This window comes from Hemiscyllium ocellatum, chromosome 21 (genome assembly GCF_020745735.1).
Source record: "Hemiscyllium ocellatum isolate sHemOce1 chromosome 21, sHemOce1.pat.X.cur, whole genome shotgun sequence".
Classification (NCBI taxonomy): domain Eukaryota; kingdom Metazoa; phylum Chordata; class Chondrichthyes; order Orectolobiformes; family Hemiscylliidae; genus Hemiscyllium; species Hemiscyllium ocellatum.
In genome coordinates, this window is record NC_083421.1 from 24,413,317 (window position 1) to 24,439,160 (window position 25,844).

The 25,844-nt window shown below is 44.9% G+C and overlaps 3 protein-coding genes across 6 annotated transcripts in view; 2 read left to right on the forward strand and 1 right to left on the reverse strand.

Moving 5' to 3' along the window:
• dph7 (diphthamide biosynthesis 7) overlaps positions 1-12,870 on the forward strand; it is a 29,583-nt gene extending 16,713 nt beyond the window's left edge. For 2 of the 3 annotated variants that reach the window (XM_060840999.1, XM_060840998.1), the window contains exons 5-10: positions 402-493; positions 1,865-2,028; positions 3,599-3,671; positions 6,702-6,767; positions 7,207-7,394; positions 11,676-12,870. In XM_060840999.1, coding sequence (XP_060696982.1) covers positions 402-493; positions 1,865-2,028; positions 3,599-3,671; positions 6,702-6,767; positions 7,207-7,394; positions 11,676-12,136 — 1,044 coding nt within the window. In that variant the 3' untranslated portion in view covers positions 12,137-12,870. Of the gene's footprint in view, positions 1-401; positions 494-1,864; positions 2,029-3,598; positions 3,672-6,701; positions 6,768-7,206; positions 7,417-11,675 lie in introns of all 3 variants that reach the window. The other variant, XM_060841000.1, reaches the window with a different exon arrangement.
• A 2,756-nt stretch (positions 12,871-15,626) lies between these two features.
• On the reverse strand, positions 15,627-19,595 carry mrpl41 (mitochondrial ribosomal protein L41). Its single transcript, XM_060841003.1, has 2 exons — positions 19,524-19,595; positions 15,627-16,262 (listed from the first exon to the last, which is right to left on the reverse strand). Exon 2 carries the CDS (start codon positions 16,253-16,255, stop codon positions 15,848-15,850), a length of 408 nt encoding a protein of 135 aa, XP_060696986.1. The 5' UTR covers positions 16,256-16,262; positions 19,524-19,595; the 3' UTR covers positions 15,627-15,847.
• A 101-nt stretch (positions 19,596-19,696) lies between these two features.
• The window catches only part of pnpla7b (patatin-like phospholipase domain containing 7b), a 335,345-nt gene continuing 329,197 nt past the window's right edge, over positions 19,697-25,844 (forward strand). For both annotated transcript variants that reach the window (XM_060841292.1, XM_060841293.1), the window contains exon 1: positions 19,697-19,847. In XM_060841292.1, the coding sequence (XP_060697275.1) occupies positions 19,805-19,847 (43 nt within the window). In that variant the 5' untranslated portion in view covers positions 19,697-19,804. The remainder of the gene's footprint in view (positions 19,848-25,844) is intronic.

The following is a 25,844-nucleotide window of genomic DNA, read 5'->3' on the forward strand; positions in this document are numbered from 1 at the left end:
CTATTTCTGGATGCAATGTGTGCAAACCTTGTACATTCACTTTTGTGAAGTTCATGTAAAATTACTGTTGTTGATGGCTAAGATTTGAGGTTTAAATGGGTTTATACAATGCTGCTTTATATAATTGCAGTTTCAATTAGTCTTCATTCATCATCCCCACTTCTCCATCCTGAAATAGGAATAATTTATGGATATTTGGCAGGGGCAGGCATAGTATTGCCTCTAATTCTTTCTTCAGTTGACAAGTTGCAAATAATTACTGTCAAGCCTCAAATTGACACTCGTGGACTTTTATCTCAATCATGAGTTTGATGTCATCAAGGAAGAGGTGAGAATGACAGATGGAGTTAGGTATTAAAACAGAATTATTCATGGCTCAGTATAATATTTTCTTTCAGTAGAAAAACAGCTGCTTGTTGGAGCCATTGTGCAGTGTTAGAATAGGCCCAGAATGCCTTGCTCTTTCGCTGGATTGGTCAACGGGAAGAGAACAGTAAGTCTTTATTCGTGCCTTTTCCTTTTGTTGAGTTGTGTTTTATGGTATTTCATAGAATAATGCAATACAGGAGACCATTTGACCCATCAGGTCTGCCCCAGGTCTTTCATGGAACAATTTGGATTAGTCTCGGTTTTGTACTGTTCTACCTCATGTCCCTGAAATTTACTGCTTAGTGTATGTAACCTCTTCCCTTTTGAAGGTTTGTATTAAAATTTTTCCCACCATCCTTTTTCTCAGTATATTTGCTGTCCTATCCAGTTTTAAAATTAAAAATAACCTTGTATGTATGTTGTCTTTTTCAACTTGCCATTTCTTGATTAACTAGTATGTGATTAACTAGTTTCAGATCTACCTTATTGTGCAGTGACATTTAGCTGGTGGGTAGCATGGGAAAATGTGGAAAATGCTGGACTGGAAGGAAACAAATGCTGGTGTACAATATGTTGTGTGATTAGTACAGTTTTTATTCAATAAAATGTGGAAAGCCTCTTCTTCAAACTTGTATCTCTGTGTCCATTATAAATATTCAGAGAAACTACATTGGCCATGACTTATAACTGTCTGTTCTTTGTGAGCTCTGACTCCAAAAGAACTTAGTCCATTATACATTCACCTCACCACCAATTTATCCTGTTGGGTCAACTGTTGTCTGGGAAATGATGTCACCCAACATTTAGTAAAAAAATGAGGTCTGCAGATGCTGGAGATCACAGCTGCAAATGTGTTGCTGGTCAAAGCACAGCAGGCCAGGCAGCATCTCAGGAATAGAGAATTCGACGTTTTGAGCATAAGCCCTTCATCAGGAATATGGGCTTATGCTCGAAACGTCGAATTCTCACTCAACATTTAATCTAGTTCTTCCCATGTGTAACATCTATTAGCTCCCCAGTCTATCTAACAACAATAATTGGAGGTAATACAGTCTATTCCATTCTTTATTACATAGGAAGTTAAGCAAATATCCCTCAATTTTGCATTTCTTTAAAGTGTATTGACCCAGCATTTTAAGCCTAATCATTAAGCTAAGATACTTTACTATATCCCCATTCAATGTAGAGGTAGTGAAGATTGCTCAGCCAGTTGGATTGATCTTGCTCTTCATCGGACTAATTTGTTGCTAACAAATAGCAAAAATGCTACAACTGCCACCCTAATTAATGTGGATTTTGCTAAAAGGAAGTTTCCTTAAAAAGTAGATTTTGTGATTACTTCATTCCCATTACCCTTGCACACTGTCAGATTAATGTTTAAGTATTGCATAAAATGTCTTATTGCTGCTACTATGTTTTCTGGTCTTGGAGCTGAGTGTTCCTTTGTGCAATATAAGAGTTTTAATTCAGTGGTATTTTCCCTTCTCTGCTAAAGTGAGCCGCTGAAAATCATCAGTAGTGACTCAAAAGGCTACCTGAGCCTCCTTTCTGTGGATGGGTGTAGATCAGCACTAGATATAGTCTCTCGCTGGAAGGCACATGACTTTGAGGCTTGGATTGCAGCTTTCAACTACTGGAACACAGATTTTGTTTATTCAGGTAGGTTTACGGAGTCCTCCTGAGGTGTTGTGAAAAGATCAGCCCAAATGTGCTTTTTATCTGTGCATGAGTTGAACTTTTGTTTTTACATCTTAATTTTGATTTTTCTCCCCCCCCGCCACCCAGCCAACCCTGAAGTTGTTGCACAGTTGTGTTCTGTCCTCTAGTACTGTATCCCCCTAGTGATTATATTTCCCTCATCTAAATATAAATAATTCAGACTACTGTATTTCATAATATTTTGAACTGCATGGAAAGAGAACATATCATCTGGGTCAGGATTTGCCCCCTCTGGTTTCAGAATTCTGGCATCATGTTCCATAGGGCTCAAAAGCCTGTCCTAAGTGGTGAATTTTTGAAGTGACCTGATTCAGATTCCACTGTTAGAGGTGGCCAGTTAAAGGGGTGAGCTTGCTGCCCAATTTAGAACAGCAACTGAATTCTTTAAGATGAAGGGCTAAGAGATTCTTCCAGAACTGAAGAAGCAACAAAGTCTGCCTTTTTAGGTAAGTTAAAGGGAGGCTGTACTCTGTCCTCAAGTTGTTTAACTTTAAATTTTTTTTTTAAAATGGCCTCAGCAGGTTGGTCTGTGACTGTAGTGGAAGCCTGGCAAGGAGGAAGGGGCTCTGATTTTTTTTTTAACTCAGGACTGGCACAAGTGTTTAAGTGGCAGTTTTTTCCTTCATTTTTGTGCTTGATAGTTTGTCAACCTGTGAGTAGAATCTGGGAACGAGATGGCTGGGACCTAATGATCTTACTGGAGGGCTATCTATATTTGTTGGGTGGCACAGTGTCTCAGTGGTTAGCACTGCTGCTTCACAGAACCAGTGAACTGGGTTCAATTCTACGCTCCAACTGTCTGTGTAGAGTTTGCACATTCTGCCTGTGTTTGCGTGGATTTCCTCTGGGTGCTCTGGTTTCTCCTCAGTCCAGAGGTGTGCAGGTTAGTTGGATTGTTCATGCAAAATTGTCCATAGTGTCTTGGGGTATGTAGGCTAGGTGGATTAACCATGGGCAATGCGGGGTTATAGGGTAGGGGATGGTGTTTGGAGGGTCACTGTGGACTTGATGGGCTGAATGGCCTGTTTCCACACTGGAGATTCTGTGATTTTGCCTAAATAATATTTATTTGGAAGCCTTGTAATCTCAGCTGTCAACATGATAGGGCGCACAAAATTTTCTTTATCTAGTGCAGTTTTTTTTAACTGAATTCTTTTGAGCATCCATATGCTTTCTCAGCACCCCTCATCCTCCCTTTCTCCCCCACCTCCCCAAAGTTTGCTGAGATTTTTACATACCTGACCACTGAAACTTCCATGTGAGAACACATTGACATTGTCTTTCTGGAAAACGTTACAACTAAGTCAACTCCTGACTTTGTATCTGCACTGAATGTGTCAGCAGGTTAGCGGTCCTCCTTGACTGATATTTCTTTTCCTCCTTAGGCATAGAAACAGTTTGATTTTGGTGTGGAAATCAGTGTTGCATATTTGATAAGATGTTTAATTCTTAAGCTGGTAAGAAAATTGTGGCTTTTAAGTTTACTGCCTGTCTTTATTTCCCACTCAAGGTGGAGATGACAGCAAGCTCAAAGGCTGGGATATGAGGATGGGGACTGAGAGACCAATTTTCATCAGCAATGGGTACTGTGCCTATGTATTTTGTGTTTGACATGTTGTTAGTAGGCCAGTATGGCTTTATGGATCGGAATAGGAATTTTCTAATTTAAGGTTTTATACTTGTGATTCTTTGCTTTAAGGTGATTTGTATCAAGCCTAGACAACGGAATACATTCTCAAACGTATTAAGCATTCCCACAGTTGGTGTCACTTGGGTCATTTGGAAAGATCCTTTACGCCAATCTGTCTCTTGTAGGTTAAGTTCAGCATGGATTGAATGCTTGGTATAATTCACTCAGTGCATCTCCATGGTCAATGTTCTACTGAGGGCCTTCATCCACAGAAATTAGATTGAGGCTTCTGCAAGCTAGGATAAAACTTGCAGGAAGATAAAGGAAAGAATTTTATTTATTCCTTCAGTGGGAATAGCTTCCAGAGGCAAAAGGGCAATGATTCAAGCTACTGCATCAGCCAATTTCATGCTTAACTTTGCATCAATGAATTCATACGCTTGCAAGTCCCCTTGTTGTTTTGGTCACAGTGATTTTAGCAAGGACTCTTTTTCACTCTTCCCCCGCCCCCAAGTGCTTTGTTTAAATTTGCAATTTTATTGTGCTCTTCTGTACAGAGAGAATCAAAGTTCAATTTGTAAGAACCAGATCAAACCATCATTCAGATATGTCAAGGGGATAGCATAGACCCTAACTTTTATCTTATTTAAAGGTTAGTGTAAGATGCTGTATTCCAGATGTAATTCAGCTGGCTTTGCTACTTGGCATTAAGCGAAACACACTTTATTCTTTATTCTTCTTCATTCTTCTAATTAAAATACAAACAAAAGAATTGATATAAGCTTAACTTCTGAGGAAATGTTAACTCTGATTTCCTTCCACAAATGCCGCAGTCTCCACAGATGCTGCTAGACCTGAGCTTTTCCAGCAATTTTATTTTGATTTACAGCATCCACAGTTTTTGGTTTTTAATTTTAATTCTATTGGAAAACTTAATGGTAAGATCCTGGGAAGTGTTGCCAAATCGAGTCAGTGGGGTGCAGGTTTGTAGTCCCTTGAAAGTAGAGTACCACGAAGACAGCTAGTGAAGAAGGCATTTGGTACCCTTGCCTTCATTGGTCAGTGCACTGAGTCTAGGAGTTGGGAGACCATTTTGTGTCTGTACATGGCATTGGTTGGGCCACTTTTGGAATACTGCATTCAATTTTTGGTTTCCCCACTATAGGAAGGATGTTGTGAAACTTGAAAGATTTACAAGGACGTTGCCAGGGTTGGAGGGTTTAAACAATTTGGAGATGCTGAATAGGCTGGGGTTATTTTCCCTGGAGCATCAGAAGCTGAGGCATTACCATAGAGGTTTATAAAATCATGGGCATAGATAGGATGAATAGGATGCCCAGGGTAGGGGTGTCCAAAACCAGAGGGTATAGGTTTGAGGTGAGAGGGCAAAAATTTTAAAAAGGACCTAAGGAGCAACTTTTCATGCATATTGTGGTGCATATATGATTTGAACTGCCAGAGGAAGTGGTGGAGGCTGGTACAATTACACTATTTAAAAGGCATCTAGATGGGTACATGAATAGGAAAGGCTTCGAGGGATATGGGTGAAGTGCTGGCAAATGGGACTAGATGACTTTAGGATATTGGGTCGAATTGGAGCAAAGCATCTGTTCCCGTGCTGTACATCTGACTCGAACAATTGATTATTTAACTGCTGAAAAGTAACTGTTTCAATATAGTAGCATCCCACAAACTATCCTTGACAAAGGCAGATTCACCAAGTGATGTTTTGCCAGTCCTTGAGCAAAGTGCACTAAAAATCCTGGCAGGGAGAAGGAACTCCAGCACTTTCCTGTAGCAAGGAGAGATGTATAGCAGTTTCCACAATCAACTTCAAAACTCCAATTACAGAATGCTAAACAAGCAGGTTGCTTCTCTTGTTCAAGCTTTCTTTATAAAACAAAGAACCCAGACCCCTCACGCTGTTAACTTTATTCTTTTTGTAGAGGCAGTTCACCTATGGCTTAAAACCTCTCTTAGAGGACAAAATACACTTGTTTAAAACCATTGTAATGTCACAAATTGCTGTCTGTGTAGAATGATTAACAGAGGGCAGCTAGTTGAGATTTCTTATTTCCTTCCTGTTAATCAAACCTATTGCACTACATAGTCATAGAGATGTACAGCATGGAAACAGACCCTTTTGGTCCAACTCATCCATGCTGACCAGATATCCTCAACTAATCTAGTCCCATTTAGAGTCCTATGCCAGCATTTAGCCCGTACCCTCTAAGCCCTTCCTATTCATGTACCCACTCAGATGTCTTTTAATTGTTGTAATTGTACCAACCTTCTCCACTTCCTCTGGAAGCTCATTCTGTGCACGCAATACCCTCTGCATCAAAAAGTTACTTCTGTATCACTTTTTAAAAATTGCTCCTCCCTCACCCTGAACCTATGCCCTCTAGTTCTGGACTCTCCCACCTGAGGGAAAGTACCTAGTCTATTTATTCAATCCATGCCCCTCATGATTTCATAAACCTCTAAGGTCACTCCTCAGTCTCTGATGCTCCAGGGAAAACAGCCCCAATCTATTCAGCCTCTCCCTATAGCTCAAACCCTCCAACTTTGGCAACATGCTTGTAAATCTTTTGTGAATCCTTTCAAGTTTCACAACATCCTTCCCATAGGAGGGAGACCAGAGTTGCGTGCAGTATTCCAATTAAAATTCACTGACAATGACTATGGAATCTTCTCAGTGCATTAGACGTCACAGGAGATTCTGCCCTGTCTTCAGTCAACATCATGAGTAACGATCAAGATTAGAAACGTGGGCTGACACTTCTCGAGCCTTAGCCCAGTGACCTTTGAATCCAGCTGTACTACTGCTGCCCCACAGGCTATTTGAGGTAGCAGGTTTTGCTGAGTCAGCTTTGAACTTGGGAACTGCCAGTTGTAATGCAGTCTTTTCCAGCTGAAGTTTTCAAAACGTTTGCATTGAAAAGGGAATAGAAAAGACTAATTTTTAGTAATTGGTTTTCAGGCACTCAATGGGAGTGTGCAGCATCCAAAGCAACCCCCACAAAGAACATATCCTGGCTACAGGAAGGTAAGATTTCTGCTCAACTTAGTAGAAACATAGCAACTGCTTATTGTTGAAGGTCCTTTTTTCTGTTACTATGAAGGTGACTCAAACTTTGCCCCAATTTGTCTTTGGGCACTAGTAAGGACAATAATTGAAACATATGCATTGATCAAATTTTGCACTTTGGCAGGCACCAACTATACACTTTTATTTTATATATTCCATTCCATTCCATTAATCTCTGCCAATTTGTAGTGACTGGTCTCTGTTGTTATTGTTAAAAGGCTGCCACAGTTGTCATAAAAGCTGAATTTTTATAAATAAAACATGCAACACAAATTTGTTACAAGAATATTGAAAAGTTTAATTTAATTCCAGCTCTTGCAGTATATAGTTTGAGTAACTATTGAAGCAAACTAATTTGTTTCTTTGCCAATGATGTGAAGTCTTTTTCTCTTTGCAGTTATGATGAACATGTTCTTATCTGGGATTCCCGGCAGATGAAACAGCCTTTGGCAGATACTCACGTCCATGGAGGTGTCTGGAGAGTGAAGTGGCATCCAACTCAAGAGAATCTGCTGCTTGCAGCATGCATGCACAAAGGGTACCACATCTTGGACTGTGAGGGGGTGCATAATGACTTTTTAGCAGGTGGGAGCTATAAAGCTAAAAGGTGTGTTATAAACATTGACATCTAGCCACTAAAATCAAAGTATTGTGCAACAATCAGCTTACCAGCTGTCTTCCAGTAGCTTAGTAACTGAGTACTGTAACTAACAGTTAAACCACATTGGTTCAATTCTTTTGTGAGTTATCTCAGCTGAGATTGCAATTTGAATGGTACATCTGACTTCTGTGCCCCTGCGCGAGGTCAGTGAAGAAATCAGCCAGATGATTTGCTATTCATTGCTAAATAGCATCCATGTTGATGTTAATATGGGTGAGATTAATTTCAGCTACAATGACTGATGTGGTCTTGTTCATGAAGAGTACTTAGTTGGTCAAGGTAGCAGAGAACTGCTGACTGTTTTGGATCTGTACCCAGCAAATTGAACAACTCATTTCATCTCTGTTGGGTGATATAAATTTTATTTTGATCTGGGCCTGCTTGAAGTTTAATTCTGGAATTTGGGTCTTCCTTGTCTTATTTACTAGCTTAAGTCAGCGCAGCAGCTGTCTGGAAGATGTGGTCTAAAATGGAGACCTTGAGCACAAAAGAATTGGAAAATATATCCTTGCAATTCAAAGATCATTACCTCAGATTTTGCATTTTCTAAATCGGGGTGACAGGATTTATAGCAATTTTCACCGACTTGCATCGAGCCTTCATAGTGAGATGTTGTGAGTGCAGGAACAAAGGTGTCTTGTTGCAATTGTACAAGGTATTGGTGAAGCCACACCCAAATACTGTGCAATTTTGGTCTTTCTCTGAAGAAGGCTGCTCTTGCTGTAGAAGAAGTGCAGCGAAGGTTTACCAAATTAATTGAGGTTGGATGGACTGACGTATGAAGGAAGTTTGAATTAGTTAGGATTGTATTCACTGAAATTAAGAATGAGGGGAGATCTAATAGAAAACGATAATGTTCTTAAGGACTAGACAGGTTAGATGCAGGAAGGATGTTTCTGATGGTGGGGACAGTCCAGAACTAGGTGTCATTGAAGAAAAAGGACAGATGAGAAATCTCCTTCACCAAAAGAATGGTGAGCCTGCAAAATTCACAACCACAAAGTATTTGAGGCCAAAAATGTTTGTTTTCTAGGAGATAGATAAACTCCTTTGGCTAAAGAGACCAAGGGATTTGGAGGAGGGGTATTAGGGTAGTGAGCTTGATGATCAGCTGTGACCATTTTGAAAGGTGGAACAAGTTTGATTGGGTGAATGGCCTATCCCTCCTATGTTTCTATATGAATATGGAGTCTCAATTTTAAGGCTCCATTTCACAAACTCCATTAACAATGAAAATGTCGATGTTATTGTAGTATCCAATTCAGTATAAAACAGATATTTTCTATATAGTTTCAAAACTTCTCTCATATAGTGAATTACTTGAGGTGGAGTGTTTTAAAAACAAAATACTGTGAAAATTTGAAACAAACTATGCTAGAGAAACTGAACAGATCTGGCAGCATCTGTGGTGAAGAGAGTTAGTTGTCAGAATAACTCTTCAGAATTCTGTTTAGCCATTACCTAGTTGTGGAATGTATTTTAAGGGGTGATGGCTTTTTGTGTTATATAAAAGTGTCTGTTTTTATTTGGGGGGGGGGGAACTTTGCTAACTTGTGCCTGTGTTCTTGTGTCAATTTAAGTTCTGTTGTGCTTTGGAAATAATAATTGTAGCTGAAAATGTGTTGCTGGAAAAGCACAGCAGGTCGGGCAGCATCCAAGGAGCAGGAGAATCGACGTTTCCGGCATGAGCCCTTCAGGAATGAGGAGAGTGTGCCAAGCAGGCTAAGATAAAAGATAGGGAGGAGGGACTTGAGGGAGGTGTGTTGGAAATGCGATAGGTGGAAGGAGGTTAAGGTGAGGGTGATTGGCTGGAGTGGGGGTGGGCGCGGAGAGGTCAAAGAAGATTGCAGGTTAGGAAGGTGGTGCTGAGTTTGAGGGTTGGGACTGAGACAAGGTGTGGGGAGGAGAAATGAGGAAGCTGGAGAAATGAGTTCATCCCTTGTGGTTAGAAAGTTCCTAGGCGGACGATGAGGCGCTCTTCCTCCAACCGTCGTGTTGCTATGGTCTGTTGATGGAGGAGTTCAAGGACCTGCATGTCCTTGGTGGAGTGGGAGGGGGAGTTGAAGTGTTGAGCCACGGGGTGTTTGGGTTGGTTGGTCCGGGTGTTCCAGAGGTGTTCTCTGAAACATTCTGCAAGTAGGAGGCCTGTCTCCCCAATATAGAGGAGGCCACATCGGGTGCAGCGGATGCAGTAAACGATGTGTGTGGAGGTGAAGGTGAATTTGTGACAGATATGGAAGGATCCTTTGGGGCCTTGGAGGGAAGTAAGGGGAGAGGTGTGGGCACAGGTTTTGCATTTCTTGCGGTTGCAGGGGAAGGTGCAGGAAGTGGAGGTTGGGTTGGTGGGAGGTGTGGACCTGACAAGGTAATCACTGAGGGAGTGGTCTTTTCGGAATGCTGATAGGGGAGGGAAATATATCCCTGGTGGTGGGGTCCACTTGGAGGTGGCGGAAATGACGATGGATGATGTGATGTAAATGTAGGTTGGTGGGGTGGAACCCCCAGGGATATATTTCCCTCCCCTATCAGCGTTCTGAAAAGACCACTCCCTCCGTGACTCCCATGTCAGGTCCACATCCCCCACCAACCCAACCTCCACTCCCGACACCTTCCCCTGCAACCGCAAGAAATGCAAAACTTGCGCCCACACCTCTCCCCTTACTTCCCTCCAAGGCCCCAAAGGATCCTTCCATATCTGCCACAAATTCACCTGCACCTCCACACACACCATTTACTGCATCTGCTGCACCCGATGTGGCCTCCTCTATATTGGGGATCCTACTTGCGGAATGTTTCAGAACACCTCTGGAACACCCGGACCAACCACCCCATGGCTCAACACTTAACTTCCCCCTCCCACCACACCAGGGACATGCAGGTCCTTGGACTCCTCCTCCATCGCTAGACCATAGCAACATGACGGCTGGAGGAAGAGCACCTCAATCTTCCGCCTAGGAACTTTCTACCACAAGGGATGAACTCAGATTTCTCCAGTTTCCTCATTTCCCTCCCTTCCCCCCCCCCCCCCCCCCCCCCCCCCACCTTGTCTCAGTCCCAACCCTCAAACTCAGCACCACCTTCCTAACCCGCAATCTTCTTCCTGATCTCTCTGCCCCCACCCCCACTCCAGCCTATCACCCTCACCTTAACCTCCTTCCACCTATCGCATTTCCAACGCCCCTCCCCCAAGTCCCTCCTCCCTACCTTTTTATCTTAGCCTGCTGGACACACTTTTCTCATTCCTGAAGAAGGGCTCATGCCCGAAACGTCAATTCTCCTGCTCCTTGGATGCTGCCTGACCAGCTGCGCATTTTCAGCTCTGATTTCCAGCATCTGCGGTCCTTACTTTCTCCTAGAAAATAATACTTGTAGGCTTTTAAGTTTTATTGGACCATTGATAGTAGCAGAATTAGAATTCTAATTCTCAAACTGAGTCCAGACACTACATACATTCTGCATAAATATAGAAGCTAATGTTAATAGGTGACTGTATTACCGATAAGGAGGTAGTGAGAATGGAAGAAGTAGCTGTTGAACATCAAAGAACAGCCCTCAAAGCAAAAATCTTGACTCCTGGTGTGGTATAATGAATTTTACAGTTTCATTAGTTACTGTATTTACACTGGCAATGTTTTTGGCCAGATTGCAACTGTGCAGGTGTACAAATTATAAAGTTCAAATAAGGGTAATTACTCTTTGTTCATTAATGACAGCAGTTAAAATATTTGGTGAAATTCTCTTCCTAATGGGAATTCTGACATGACGTTGACTGCAATGATGCAAGAACATAATCCACCATCATTTTCTCTCACTGGCAATGAGGGATGGTGATGTATATAGCAACACCCATATTGTGAAACTTTTTTAACTTCTCATCAGGTACATGTTTTTATTTTCATCCAAAAGGGTTTTTTTTCTGTTGTGAAAGCAGTATGCTAATTGAGTTAATCTGGGAGGCCTCGTTGTCAAATGGGGCAAAGTAAGGTTAAATGTAGATGTGCCTTCTAATCTCAGTACAGTAATGTAATGTGTAACTCAGACAGACAGATTTGGTTTGTTGCCCTGCACTTGTAAACGGGCAAATAGATCATATCCTTTTGAAGTTTCAGTCCTAAGGCCCTGTTTGTATTCTTAGCCTACTTGTAGAATGCCAATTTTCTTAAACTTTATTTTTCAAAAATTAAATTTGATGCCTTTCCTTCCAGCTGCTCATGACAAAGGAATCCCTATTCTTTATTCCTATATATTGCACAACTCATTGGCTTACGGAGCAGATTGGTCAAGACTATCACTTCACCCACAGCTCAACGCTGACCATCGCCCCGTATCATCATCATCTGCAATTCAGAGCAAAACTGAACATGAGCAAGGGGTAAAGGAAGCTAAGGTCAAGTTCCAGCACCTGAAGATTCAATATGAGTCTCCCACTGGCTTATTTGATATGGTTGTGGAAGATGAATCAGATGATTATAGAGATGAGTTGCCTGACAGTTTGCAGGCCAGTGGTACATCTCTCCAACTGAATATGGACCCTATAGTAAAGCAGCACAATCCTGACTCTGGTGTAAATTGGACTAAAAGTAAAGCCAGTCTTTTGGCTACATGTTCTTTTTATGACCATATCTTGCATGTTTGGAGATGGGAAAGAAGTAATATTGTCATCTAGTTGACATTTCATGAAAAATTCATTTTTAAAGTATTAAATTTGCAAAACTGATGTATGGAGGAGGAGTAGAGATGGACTTGTTGGTTTTGATGTACTATAGCAATATTACAAGGTCAGGCACTTGTGACAAAGGTGGAGTAATTTTCCAATATAAATGTGGCAGATTTATGTGACTGGCGTTTCCTGACCTGAGTCCAGCAGGACTCCAGGTATATCTAAATATACCATTAATTAGTCAGTTACATGAAACATTTAATACTTTAATGGTCTGTAAATAATCCAGAAACATGATATGAATTGTAAAACCAGCAACCTCTATAGCCTTTGTGGTGGCACCGGGCATACCAAAAGAGGTTAAAACCAAAATTAAATGAGTGGTTTTTGGAAGACATCCAAATCTGATTTCTTTGTTATTATTTGTGATTTTAAAAAAAATTCTTAAGTTTTTGGTGTCATACCTATCTATACCTCAGGCAATCGGACAAAAGTTGGTGCTTCACAAACTTAGCTTGGACAATGATGTGTGGCTAGTAAAACATCATTTAAACTGGAATAACTTTTGTGGTGAGATGAGAATCTATGCAATTGATCCTCTTTGAAACAAACCGTAACCCTTTAGTCCTGTGGGCTTTGCTCTGTAAAATCTCAAATCTCACCAAGTTCTTGTTGAAGGCTGCTTTGGGATTTGCTGCAAATCCATTGTAGTCGGGTATGAATAAATTAATTTTACTGAAGTGTTTTGTCAAAAACTATTTTTGTCTCCATTTTTCTATGACTGCCTTCATTGTATAAATTAGTTTGTAAATATATGCAAACTTTTGTTCCAGAATAAATTACATATTTAATTGTTGATCATGCTTGAACAGCCTCTCTTTATGCGTAACTTTTATTTTCTTGAAAGATGTTAGTTTCTTCAACAATACTGACGTTACACACATCCAGGTATTTTTGAGGAAATCTTGCAATGATGCTCTTTGCCAGTTTGACTATGGTTCCTATCCTTCATCCTTTGGGAGAAGTAGTTTCTCCTCAACTGTTTTAAATTTGCTACCCCTTCACTGAAGACTATGACCTTTTGTCCTAGTATGCCTCACAAGAAGTAGCATCCATCCACATTTATTTTATCTAACCTTTTATCTTGAATACCTCAATTTGAAAATTAGATTGGTAGATAAGTGAGGTGGGGTATTGTAAGGGAGAATAATTCTTAGTTTTCAGCCTATTCTACTATTTTATTCTCTGTTCTTTAATTTGAGCTATGTTGCTCCAATGTGAGTTCCAGTAGCAGTTGTTTATTTTTCAGTAAGAAACTTTGCAGCATTCTGGACTTAACAATATAACCATTCCAGTTTCAAATCACACTGAATCTTTTTGTTGATGATTGGATTATTTCCATTTATACTTGCTGTCAGCCCAGTTCTTTGTCTACTTGGCATCCACTATTGTTTTGCACCCTTGTATTTTTGAGGTAACCTTCAAGAAATGTATAAAATCTTGAGTATAGATAGTTAATGGCAGTTGTCTTTTTCCTGAGGATGGGAGATTTCAAGACGAGGGGGCACATTTTTGAAGTGAGATTTAATGAAGGCACGGGAACAATTTTTTTAAGAGGATGGTTTGCATATGGAATGAACTTCCTGAAGCGTGAGATGTGGGTCCAATTACAATATTTAAAAGATGTCTGGCTGGGTATATGAATAGGCAGGGTGTGGAAGATATGGGCCAAATGCAATTATATTTATTTCAGATAGTTGGTCAGTGTGGACAAGCTATAGCGTGGTCTGTTTCTATGCTGTACATCTGAGACTCTAAGATTTGAGTCAGTAAACCATGAGGCTTGGTGGATTGTACCCTGAAGGCTAAGCTACCATCACAATCCTGCAATTTCATGATATTACTGCACCTGTTGATGTGGAAGAGCCAGTGTTGGACTGCAGTGGACAAAAATAGAATGTAGCTGCAGCTATAGTTCTGCAAATACATTCACCCCATAGACTTGTATTTATGTGCAGGTGTGTGTGTGGTATAGTTGGGTGACCTGTGATGTGACGTGAACCCAAGTCCCAGTTGAAGCCATCCTCCTGGATACCAAACTTGGCTGTCAGCCTCTGCTTGGCCACTGCATTGTTACCTACCCTGAAGTCTGCTTTGGAGAATGGCCACCCAAAGATGAGGTAGAATGTCCCTGATCACTGCTACAAGCAGTGACTCTGCCAATGTCTATCCCATACTGCAGGTAAGGATGGTGAGGCATGGTACATTAGTTACCAAGCAGATGCTACGACAAAGAATGAATGGACACTACACAACAATCATCAGATGGGTGTTCCCTCCTAGTTTGGGAACACTTCAGCGGTAAGGGACATTTAGTCTCTGATCTTCAGGTGACCATCCTCCAAGGTGGACTTTGGGATATGCAACAGTGTAGAGTGGCTGAGCGGAGGCTGGTAGCCAAGTTCAGAACCCATGAGGATGGATTCAAGCCATACTGCAGGAGACCTTGCTCCACTGACACACACACCCCTCACGCACACCTGCAAAGACACTCATTCTCTCGTGTGCACACAGGTTTATGGGGTGAGGTTGAACATTCTTTGCAGATACTTTTTTTTGTGCATTATTTGAGCAAATCTCCAGGCAGTCTATTCATGTAATATTTTGTAAATTCCACTTTGAAAATAGGGCCAGTCACAGGTTGGGATACAGACCGACTCTAATCTCATGCCTTTTAACACATTGCCTGTGCTGAAATGTTTTAAAACTTAGAGGACACTCCCACTTATAGCTGAGATGAGGAGAAACTTCTTCCTGAGGGTCATCTGTGGAATTCTCTTCCATGGAGAGCAGCAATAGCTTTTGATCATCAAAAGAGTTGATGGTTAGAAGTGGGGGAAAAGAGGTGATGCAGGAAATAGGAGTGAGGTCACAACCACATTACCCATGACTCCAAGGAGCTTGCTTCCAACCATTCAAACTGACAACTTGTCCAGCAAGGTACATCATTCTTTTCAGTCCAAAAGTGTTTTTGATGAGGCAGAGTAATAGCAGAGAAGGTGAATAAAGAAACCAGTCCTGCACAATGGATCTCACTATGTTGGTTATCCTGGCCCCATGTGCCCAAAGATCTGTCAGTTGAGAATGAAACTTCATGGCAGAACTTAAAGCATTAGAAGACCTCCTTGAATCTAAAGTCAGCTGATGCTAATTTAGTTAAGTCTTAAACCTGAACAAAGCAAATAACAAAGGTATAAGATGAGGTTTGTTAAGGTGGGTTGGAAAACTAGACTAAAAGGTATGTAGTTCAGCAATAACTTGAGAATTCATAAAATGCAATAAATATGTATTCCTTTAAAGATAAAAGCATGATAGCGAAACGTGCAACAAGAAGTTAAAGCAAGTAATACTTTACAGAAAAGAACTGAATATTGCCACAAAGATTAGTGAGTCTCAGGATTGGAAGAATGTGAATTCAGCAACACAACTCCAGATGTAATGAAAGACAAGGTTTAATTAGTAATATAAAACCACACACCACATGTCTGGATGTAAACACTGGACTTGACATTTCTTCTCTTTCAATATTCCAGTCCAGTAAACTATAATTACTTGAGTAATAGCCAGCATAGGTGTAGTTTTAGTGAGATACTATCATACATGGCTACTATTTTCTATTTCTCTCAAAAATCAGTGTAGGAAATAATCCAATTCTTATCAACGTACATAATTTTTTGGAAATAGTTGGAAGAGCTTGCCCTCTTGTGATGGCTCAAAGCCATATTTTTCAAGATTGTTCAGGTCAAACTTCCCTTCCTGAAAGTCCTTCTCTATTTGTGGAGCAATGGTTTCCGTAAAGAGTGTCTTGGCTGTCAGAGGTTGTTCTGTTCCTTCTGGTGCTTTGTAAGACACATAGGGTTTTAGTTTAAAACCTTCTAAATTAGGGACTACGAACTCAGGCACCATTTTCCTGATTTTGATAAATTTGCCACTGGAAGTAAATACCCCTGCTGGTTTGGCTCCGCGCGATTTGTAGAAGCTGCGGGGTCCACGCTTGCTTGTGAGTTCTGCTGTCCGGTCAGCTCCACGCACCAAACCACGTGACAGATTTGATAGTAATCCCATGTTACACCTAATAAAAGAAAGATAAGGAGAGACTTAGGTGATCTGAATAGTTTCTGGAGCTAAAGTCAAGGCCATGAAAAAAAATCCCCCAAAAGTAGTTTGTTGCGTTCCCAATTCAAATTTAGAAAACTTGCTCCAAGAAAGGAGTTGTGTAACAGTAACATTCAGAATAAGAGCAACACAAATGGAGACTATGTGGTGAAAAGACCTCTAAAAATAACTTTTTTGTACAAAAAAAATCCCATGCAAAGACTGCACAAAACACTACATAGGACAAACAGGAAGACAGCTAACAACCCGCATCCATGAACACCAACTAGCCACGAATCGATACGACTAGCTATTCTTAGTAGCCATACACTCAGATGACAAACAACATGAATTTGATTGGGACAACACCACTATTATAGGGCAAGTCAAACAGAGAACAGCCAGGGAATTCCTAGAGGCATGTACATCACATGAACTACAGCAGTTCAAAGAATTATCAATAAATTTGGCCTCACCAGCACTATTCAAACCCTGTAAGCTCATCCATAAAAAGATGGACAATCAGAGCCATGACAATTAGAATTTTAAAGCCAGGGTGCAAGAGTTTGATCCAGTGACCATGAGGAACAGTTATATTGTTCCAAGTCAGAATGATGTGACTTGGAGTACAACTTGGTCTTCTCACGTATGTACAGTCTTCATTCTTCTCGGTACTAGATGTTATAGGTTTGGAACATGTTGAAAGAGCACTGATAAAATGCTGCATCTTGTCGATATTTCACTGTGCAGCCATGCCATACTAGTGAAAGCAGAGAATGTTTAAAGTTGGCCTGATCATACAGCTTGATTTTATCTCGGATGATGCAAGCTTATTGGAGCTGCACTCATCCACGGGGGATTCAGCAGCGACTTCATTTACTGTCAAGGTGAGACATTCAGATTCTCTCTTATGGAAGATGATCATTCCCTGGCACAAATATAACTTGCCACTTATCAACTAAACCAAAGGCTACAATCATTTAAGTAAACAAACAAAACCTCAACTCAAACCTAAGAGGCATCCTCCTTCATTTTAAAACGTGCTCTCCGGTTCTAGACTCCCAAGTAGGAGAAATAGCTTACTTGCATCTATTCTGTCTATCCCATTAAGAATCTTAAGTTTCAGTAATTTCTCTTTGGACGGTCCCACCATCCCAGGAACATTTTTGAAGAACCTTTGTTGGTAGAATATTTTTTCCAAAATAAAGAGACCAAAATTGCAGTACTCCAGGTGTGGTCCAACCAAGCTTCCAAAAGTAAGACTCAATTAGCTGTACTCTCATGCTCTTGCAATAAAGATTAATATACTATGAGCCTACTTAACAGTTTGCTGACGTTGCATGTTAACCTTCAGTGACTTATCAACAAGGACATTTTGGTCTCTTTGTTCATCCACACTTTATCTCTTACCACTTGAGAAAGAATCTATACATCAGTTGCTCCTATTTGTTCCACATAATATTCTACCTGATCTTATCCATTCACCAATCCTAACCACATCCTCCTAAAGCACTTTACATTATCCTCACAGCTCACATTGCCTTCTTCCCTCTCACTCCCTCCCCCATCCTTTCTCACTAAGCCCACATCCTAATAAGCCCACGTCTCTCTCTTGCCATGAGCCTCAACCTCTCTCTTCCCGTTTCCTCCCTTGTCCTAAATCTCATTCCCCGCTTTCCTGTTTCCCTCCCCGTCCACCCCACCTTCCCATTTCCCTGCCCCCCCTTGCTTGGCCCTGCCCCCTTCCTGCTTTCCCACTGCCCCCGATTCCCCGTCCCTCCTGTGTCTCTCATCCCCTCCCTCACGTCCTCTCCCCTCTCTTTTCCCCCCACATCTCCCACCCACCTCCCTCACGTCCTCTCCCTGTACCCCCACTCCTTCACATCCCCTCCCTGTGCCCCCACTCCCTCACGTCCCCTCCCATTGCCCTCACTCCCTCACATCCCCTCCGTGCCCCCACTCCCTCACGTCCCCTCCCATTGCCCCCACTCCCTCACATCCCCTCCCATTGCCCTCACATCCCCTCCCTGTGCCCCCACACATCCCCTCCCATTGCCCCCACTCCCTCACGTCCCCTCCCTGTGCCCCCACTCCCTCACGTCCCCTCCCATTGCCCTCACTCCCTCACGTCCCCTCCGTGCCCCCACTCCCTCACGTCCCCTCCCATTGCCCTCACTCCCTCACATCCCCTCCCTGTGCCCCCACTCCCTCACATCCCCTCCCTGTGCCCCCACTCCCTCACATCCCCTCCCTGTGCCCCCACACTCCCTCACATCCCCTCCCATTGCCCCCACTCCCTCACGTCCCCTCCCATTGCCCCCACTCCCTCACGTCCCCTCCCATTGCCCCCACTCCCTCACGTCCCCTCCCATTGCCCTCACGTCCCCTCCCTGTGCCCCCACTCCCTCACGTCCCCTCCCTGTGCCCCCACTCCCTCACGTCCCCTCCCTGTGCCCCCACTCCCTCACGTCCCCTCCCTGTGCCCCCACTCCCTCACGTCCCCTCCCTGTGCCCCCACTCCCTCACGTCCCCTCCCATTGCCCTCACGTCCCCTCCCTGTGCCCCCACTCCCTCACGTCCCCTCCCAGTGCCCCCACTCCCTCACGTCCCCTCCCATTGCCCTCACATCCCCTCCCTGTGCCCCCACACTCCCTCACATCCCCTCCCATTGCCCCCACTCCCTCACGTCCCCTCCCTGTGCCCCCACTCCCTCACGTCCCCTCCCTGTGCCCCCACTCCCTCACGTCCCCTCCCATTGCCCCCACTCCCTCACGTCCCCTCCCTGTGCCCCCACTCCCTCACGTCCCCTCCCTGTGCCCCCACTCCCTCACGTCCCCTCCCATTGCCCTCACGTCCCCTCCCTGTGCCCCCACTCCCTCACGTCCCCTCCCTGTGCCCCCACTCCCTCACGTCCCCTCCCATTGCCCCCACTCCCTCACGTCCCCTCCCTGTGCCCCCACTCCCTCACGTCCCCTCCCTGTGCCCCCACTCCCTCACGTCCCCTCCCATTGCCCTCACGTCCCCTCCCTGTGCCCCCACTCCCTCACGTCCCCTCCCTGTGCCCCCACTCCCTCACGTCCCCTCCCATTGCCCTCACGTCCCCTCCCATTGCCCTCACATCCCCTCCCTGTGCCCCCACACATCCCCTCCCATTGCCCCCACTCCCTCACGTCCCCTCCCATTGCCCCCACTCCCCCTCCCATTGCCCTCACGTCCCATCCCCTTCCCGCTCTCTCACCATGAACCGTTGCCCCCTCTCGCTCTCACTGTCCTCGCGCAGACACGCACTGTGTAGTAATCCGCTGCGTCATTGGCCGCCCGGCTGCGGTCCAATGGCGTTGCGGCTGTCTGTGGGAGCTGGCCAATGAGGAGCCGCGTCACAACAGCGGGGCAGTTGTTGGGTCAGAGGGCGGTCCCGGCGCCGGTCTCCGGGGGGAGCGGGAGGAACCGAGAACCACGATCCGCTCACACTGTGGCCCAGCAGCTCGGGCTGGACTGGACTAACACCGGACAGTGGCCATGGAGACCGGGCCGCCGGACCCGGAGATGGTGTTTGACCCAGGTACTGGTTCAGTCAAAGCTCAGGTCTCAGCTCGATGCCGGGAACGGTGCAGCCAGGTCACCCCGCCCCCCTCCCCCAGAGCAGGGTCACCCCGCCCCCCTCCCCCAGAGCAGGGTACCACACTCCCTCCCCCTCCCCCTCAGCAAGGTACACCCCTCCCCCATTCCCCAGAGCAGGGTCACCCCGCCCCGTCCCCCTAGCAAGGTATCCCCCCCCCCCTCCCCCTTAGAGCCGGGTATAAAACACCTGGGTGTAAACCCCACCACCCCATCCCACAGAGCCAGGGTTCAATTCCATCCTCGGGGTAACTGTCTGTGTGGAGTTTGCACACTGTCCCCGTGTCCGCGCGGGTTTGCTCCGGTTTCCTCCCACAATCACAAAGACATGCAGCTCAGGTGAGTTGGCCATGCTAAATTACCCCATAGTGTTCGGTGCATTAGTCAGAGGGGAATGGGTCTGGGTGGGTAACTCTTCTGAGGGTCGGTGTGGACTGGTTGGGCCGAGCTGAGAAACCCACACCCTAACCTCAGAACTGTGTATAACCTTCACCACAACCTCAGAGCGGGGTATAACAGCGCTTTAGGGAACATCTCTGGGACACCCTCACCAATCAACCCCACTGCTCCGTGACCGAACATTTCAACTCCCCCCCCGCCCCCGAGGACGTGCAGATCCTGGGCCTCCTCCACCGCCACTCCCTCAATACCCGACACCTGGAGGAAGAACGCCTCATCTACCACCTCAGAACACTTCAACCCCAGGGCATCAATGTGGATTTCACCAGTTTCCTCATTTCCCCTCCCCCCATCTTACCCCAGTTCCAACCTGCCAGCGCAGCACCATCCTCATGACCTATCCTACCTGCCAATCTTCTTTCCCACTGATCTGCTCCATCCTCCTCTCCGACCTATCACCTTCATCTATGCTCCATCCACCTATTATACTTTTGGCTACCTTCTCCCCATGCCCACCCCCTTCCCATTTTTCTCTCCACCCCTGAGGCTCCCTGCCTCATTCCTCATGAAGGGCTTTTACCCAAAACTTCGATTTTCCTGCTCCTCGGATGCTGCCTTTTTCAGCACTACTCTAATCTCCACCATCTGCAGTCCTCACTTTCGCCAGGTATAACATCCCTATCCTCCCTCAGGGCCAGGTGTAGACTCCTGACCCCCTCCTGCAGATATTGGTATAACCCCTGCCCTCCTCAGAGCCAGGTATAACCCCTCCCTCTGAAAACCTACAAATCTGGAGATCACAGCCAGTCAGACAGCATCTACGGAGAGAGACAGCAAACTAACGTTTCGAGTCTTGATATCCGCAGTAATTAATCCCTCCTGTTGCCAAATTTCCAGTATAATCACCATTTGCCTCTCGTGAGTCAGGTATCACCCCCATCTCCCTCAGACCTGGGTATAACCCGCCACCCCCCCACCTACCCAGACCTGGGTAGAACCTCCACCTCTCTCAGACCTGGGTATAAATCCTCCCCTTTGCAGGTGGGAATAAATCCCCTATAACCAAATATGAAATCTACATCTACTCCCTGTTGGTTGTTTTATTCTTGAGATTCTTGATACAACTGCAACACACCAACTTTTGTGAACAAGCAACCAAATTTACTAAGCATAGTACACTTCAAGCTTTCTGGAGGATCCTTTAACACACACCTCGCAAAGCTTTTTTTTAATTTCAAAAATATACTTTATTCATAAAATTGTTTTGATATCTATACAATTGGTGATGCCATAGATACGTATACATTCTATTTCTTTACAAACAGAGATCGGAATTAATCATTCATATATACAAGTCTGTGTGTTGACCATCCAGGTATTTTGCTGAGGTGTCAGCGGGGCCAAGTTTAAGTGGGCCCCCTGTTCTTCTTAGGCAGGCAGACCTTACACGGTGGTCTTACCTCACTGTGCCTTGCGGCAGCTGCCCCAAGCTTCAGCGTGTCCCTCAACACGTAATTCTGGACCTTGGAATGTGCCAGTCCGCAACACTCAGTCGGGGTCAACTCCTTCAGCTGGAAGATCAACAGGTTTCAGACAGCCCAAAGCGTATCTTTCACCGAGTTGATGATCCTCCAGGCACAGTTGATGTTGGTCTCGGTGTGCATCCCGGGGAACAGACCATAGAGCACGGAGTCCCGCATCACGGAGCTGCTCGGGACGAACCTCGACAAACACCACTGCATTCCTCTCTAGACTTCCTTTGCGTAGGCACATTCCAGAAGGAGGTGTGTGACAGTCTCGTCCCCTCCACAGCCGCTTCGAGAGCAGCATGCAGTGGGGCAGAGATTCCGGGCGTGCATCAAGGATCTCACTGGCAGAGCCCTTCTTACCACCGGCCAAGCCATGTCTTGGTGCTTGTTGGAAAGTTCTGGCGCTGAGGCATTCTGCCAAATGACTTTGACAGTCTGCCCAGGGAACTGATCCAAAAGGATCTGCTCCCTCCTTTTCCCGAAGGGTCTCAAGGACACTACATGCTGACCACTTCCTGATGGACTTGTGGTCAAAGGTGTTTTTCTTCATAAATTTCTCCACGAAGAACAGGTGATATGAAACGGTGCAACGATGGAGCGTTCTGTGGCAGCGAGGCCAGGCCTAGTCTTCGCAACACGGGGCAGGTAGAACCTCAGTATGTTTTGATCTTCATACAAAATGGAAGATGGCCCGGGTGACTGCAACGGCACAGGTTCTGGGAATAGGCCAGAATTGTGCCACACATAACAACACTGACAGTGCTTCACACCTGATGACCAGGTTTTTACCCGCGATGGAGAGGGACTGTAGCTTCCATCTGCCCAGTTTTTGCCTCACGTTCTTGATCCGCTCCTCCCAAGACTTGGCGCACGCTCCAGCCCCCTCGAACCAAGCACCCAGCACCTTCAGGTGGTCAGTCCTGATGGTGTAGGGGATGGAGCTTTGGTCGGCCCAGTTCCCGAAGAGCATGGCCTTGCTCTTGCCTCGGTTGACCTTGGCTCCTGAAGCCTTTCGAACTGGTCACATATGCACATGAGTCTGCGCACGGACAGCGGATCCGAGCAGAAAACGGCAAAGTCATCCATGTACAGGGAGGCCTTAACCTGCAGGTCCCTGTTGCCAGGAATTGTCACCCCTCTCAGGCTCACATCCTTCCTGATGGACTCAGCAAATTACTCTATGTAGCACACAAACAAGGCAGGAGAGAGAGGGCAGCCCTGCCTGACTCCAGATCTGACTGGGAAGCTATCTGATTCCCACCCATTGATTTAGACTGCACTGACAATGTTGGTATAGAGCAGTCTGATCCAATTGCAGATTCCCTCCCCAAAGCCCATTTTGGAGAGAACATCTCTCATATACGTATGTGATATCCTGTCAAAGACTTTCTCCTGGTCCAGGCTGATGAGGCAGGTGTCCAACCCTCTGTCCTGCACGTAGACGATCGTATCCCTGAGGAGTACGAGACTCTGTGATCTTCCTGCCCAGTACAGCACAGGTTTGGTCAGGGTGAATCACCGATCCCAGAGCAGATCTGACCCAGTTGGCGGTGACCTTTGCCAAGATTTTGTAATCCGCATTCAATAGTGAGATTGGTCTCCGATTTCTGATTTCCTCCCTCTCCCCCTTCCGCTTGTAGATGAGGGTGATGATGCCTTTCCTCATGGATTCACTCATGGTACCTGCCAGAAGCATACTGACATACATCTCCAGTAGGTCCTGGCCAATCAAGTCCCACAGAGCAGAATAGAGCTCGACCAGTAAGCCGTCGCTTCCAGGTGTTTTATCCTTTCTGAAGGACTTGAGGGCCTTGGTCAGCTCATCCAGAGAAAGCGGGTGGTCCAGCCACTCCCATTTTCTGTCCTCTAAGACCTCTATGATAGAGGACAGGAATCACAGGGAGGCCGCGCTGTCGGTTGGCTTCGAGTCATACAGACTGGCATAGAAGGATTTGCTGATCCTCGTGATGTCGGCCTGAGATGACATTACCGAGCCATTTTCTTCCTTCAGGCTGCTGAGCATGGAACTCTCTTTGTGCACCTTCTGGACAAAGAAGCATGAGCACATCTCGTCCTGCTCCACAGAGCGGACCCTCGACCGGAAGATTATCTTGGAGGCTTCCGAGGCAAAGAGCGAGGCTTGCTGGCCCTTCACCTCCTGGAGGTCCTCCGTGACATCAACCCCCATTGTCTGCAGCAGGAGCAGTGTCTGCATACTTCCTGGAGTTGGGACAATTTTCCCCACCTCTCTCTCACCTCCTGAACACCTTTGAGGATGAAGAACCTCTTGATGTTCCCTTTTACTGTTTCCCACCAGTCTCCTGGAGACTGAAACAGGGGGAATCCACAGCACACGAGCAGAATCTTTTTGAAAAACACTGTCCGATCGACAGGTGTATGCTCCTTCACCTTCTTCACAGTCACCCTGACTTTATTACGAATGTCCTGGCCCGGGCTGCGAGTGGCTGCTGAGGCCATAGCTCCTAGGTTGGCTCGTCCCTGAATTAGCATTCGGCCGAAGACAGCATGAAGATCCACCAAAAGTAGGTCAGTACTTCCAAACGATCCTCCAATCACAATTCAGCCATGATCTCAACTAGCTCTGATGACTCGCAACTCGACACTTGTTCTGATAAGAACAGGCACTTAATCTTAGCCAAAAGGCTGGAACTTATTGGGTTATGGCAAAAGTTGTCTGAACAAAGGAAACAGTCTGTCCTTTATACAAAACTCTCAACATCACATTTAGTAATGCCGACATGACAACCCTCAGCCATCCTCTCATAATCACATGGCACTCAAGACACAATGCAGTGACCACTCCACCGCCAGAAACAGTGCAAAGCAAATCATCCCTTAAATGGTCAAATCTGTTGCAAATTGTTTTTTTGCAGCCATAGGAGAGTAGTTAAATTCCAACTGTAATGTTCTTATTGATTTCTGGATGTAAATGTAAATCATCTCAGGCAAATACATGGCCACGTAAACCTCCCTCATTCCAGCTATAAGACAGAGACACATCACCTTACCCATGGGGCATTCAATTTCTTGCAGGTCAGTAGAACCAACCTTTTAATATCTCACCTCCAGCCTGGGCATGAACCCTGTATATGTATACACGTTTGTGTAAAAATCCCATATTGCTCAAGTGAATAGAGGCTGGAGATTGCCTGCTTCCTGCATATTGTTAGTGTTCTAGGACTATGATTGGGAGCGGTAATATATTGCCAGGTTATAATGAATGGTGAATGGAGCTTGCGGGTGGTAATCGTGGATTTTGAAGGGTACTGCTGAAGGATTCTTGTTGAGTTGCTACATTGCATATTGCAGATAATCCACATGACTACCACTGTGTGTTAGTGGTGAAAGGGATCAGGTGCTAGTCAAGCGGGTTGATTTGTACAAAAATGTTTTGCACTACTAGAAGCATTTCTGCTTCATCTTGTATCACACCATTCTATAAGATGGTATAAATCCTTTCTGGTATTAACTCCCACACTTAGATATGTTGTACTCCAGAATGATACCAGATATATACAGCTACAAACCTTGCAAATCTTCATCGAAAGCTGTTCTAGGATATAGGATTACCATGAAGGTCCTGACTTCTCAATCTTGCACCTTGCCTGACCCTGAGGTTAAACACTTTACCAGCCATCTCTGTTTAATGAGAGGGCACCCTATGGTTCTGTGGACTATGGTGACTTGCACTTGTCAGTCTAGGCATGTAAATTGAGGTTGGATTTAACCAAGCCTATAACCAGACAAAATTGAAACTACACAGGGGGTCAGTCTTTGTTTCTGTTGTGAATGACCTATGCCATTACTACTTGAAGGCAATTTGGAATAAAAATTGCTGGACCAGATTTCTGATCTCCTCGTGGAAAGCAGCTTGATATTGCAGTTTGCACTGTGTAATTTGTTTGGTATACTAAAGAATATTTTGATGACCCCTGCATTGTTTAATTTGATTTGGTTCTTATCATCTATACTGTCAGACAAGGTGCATCACT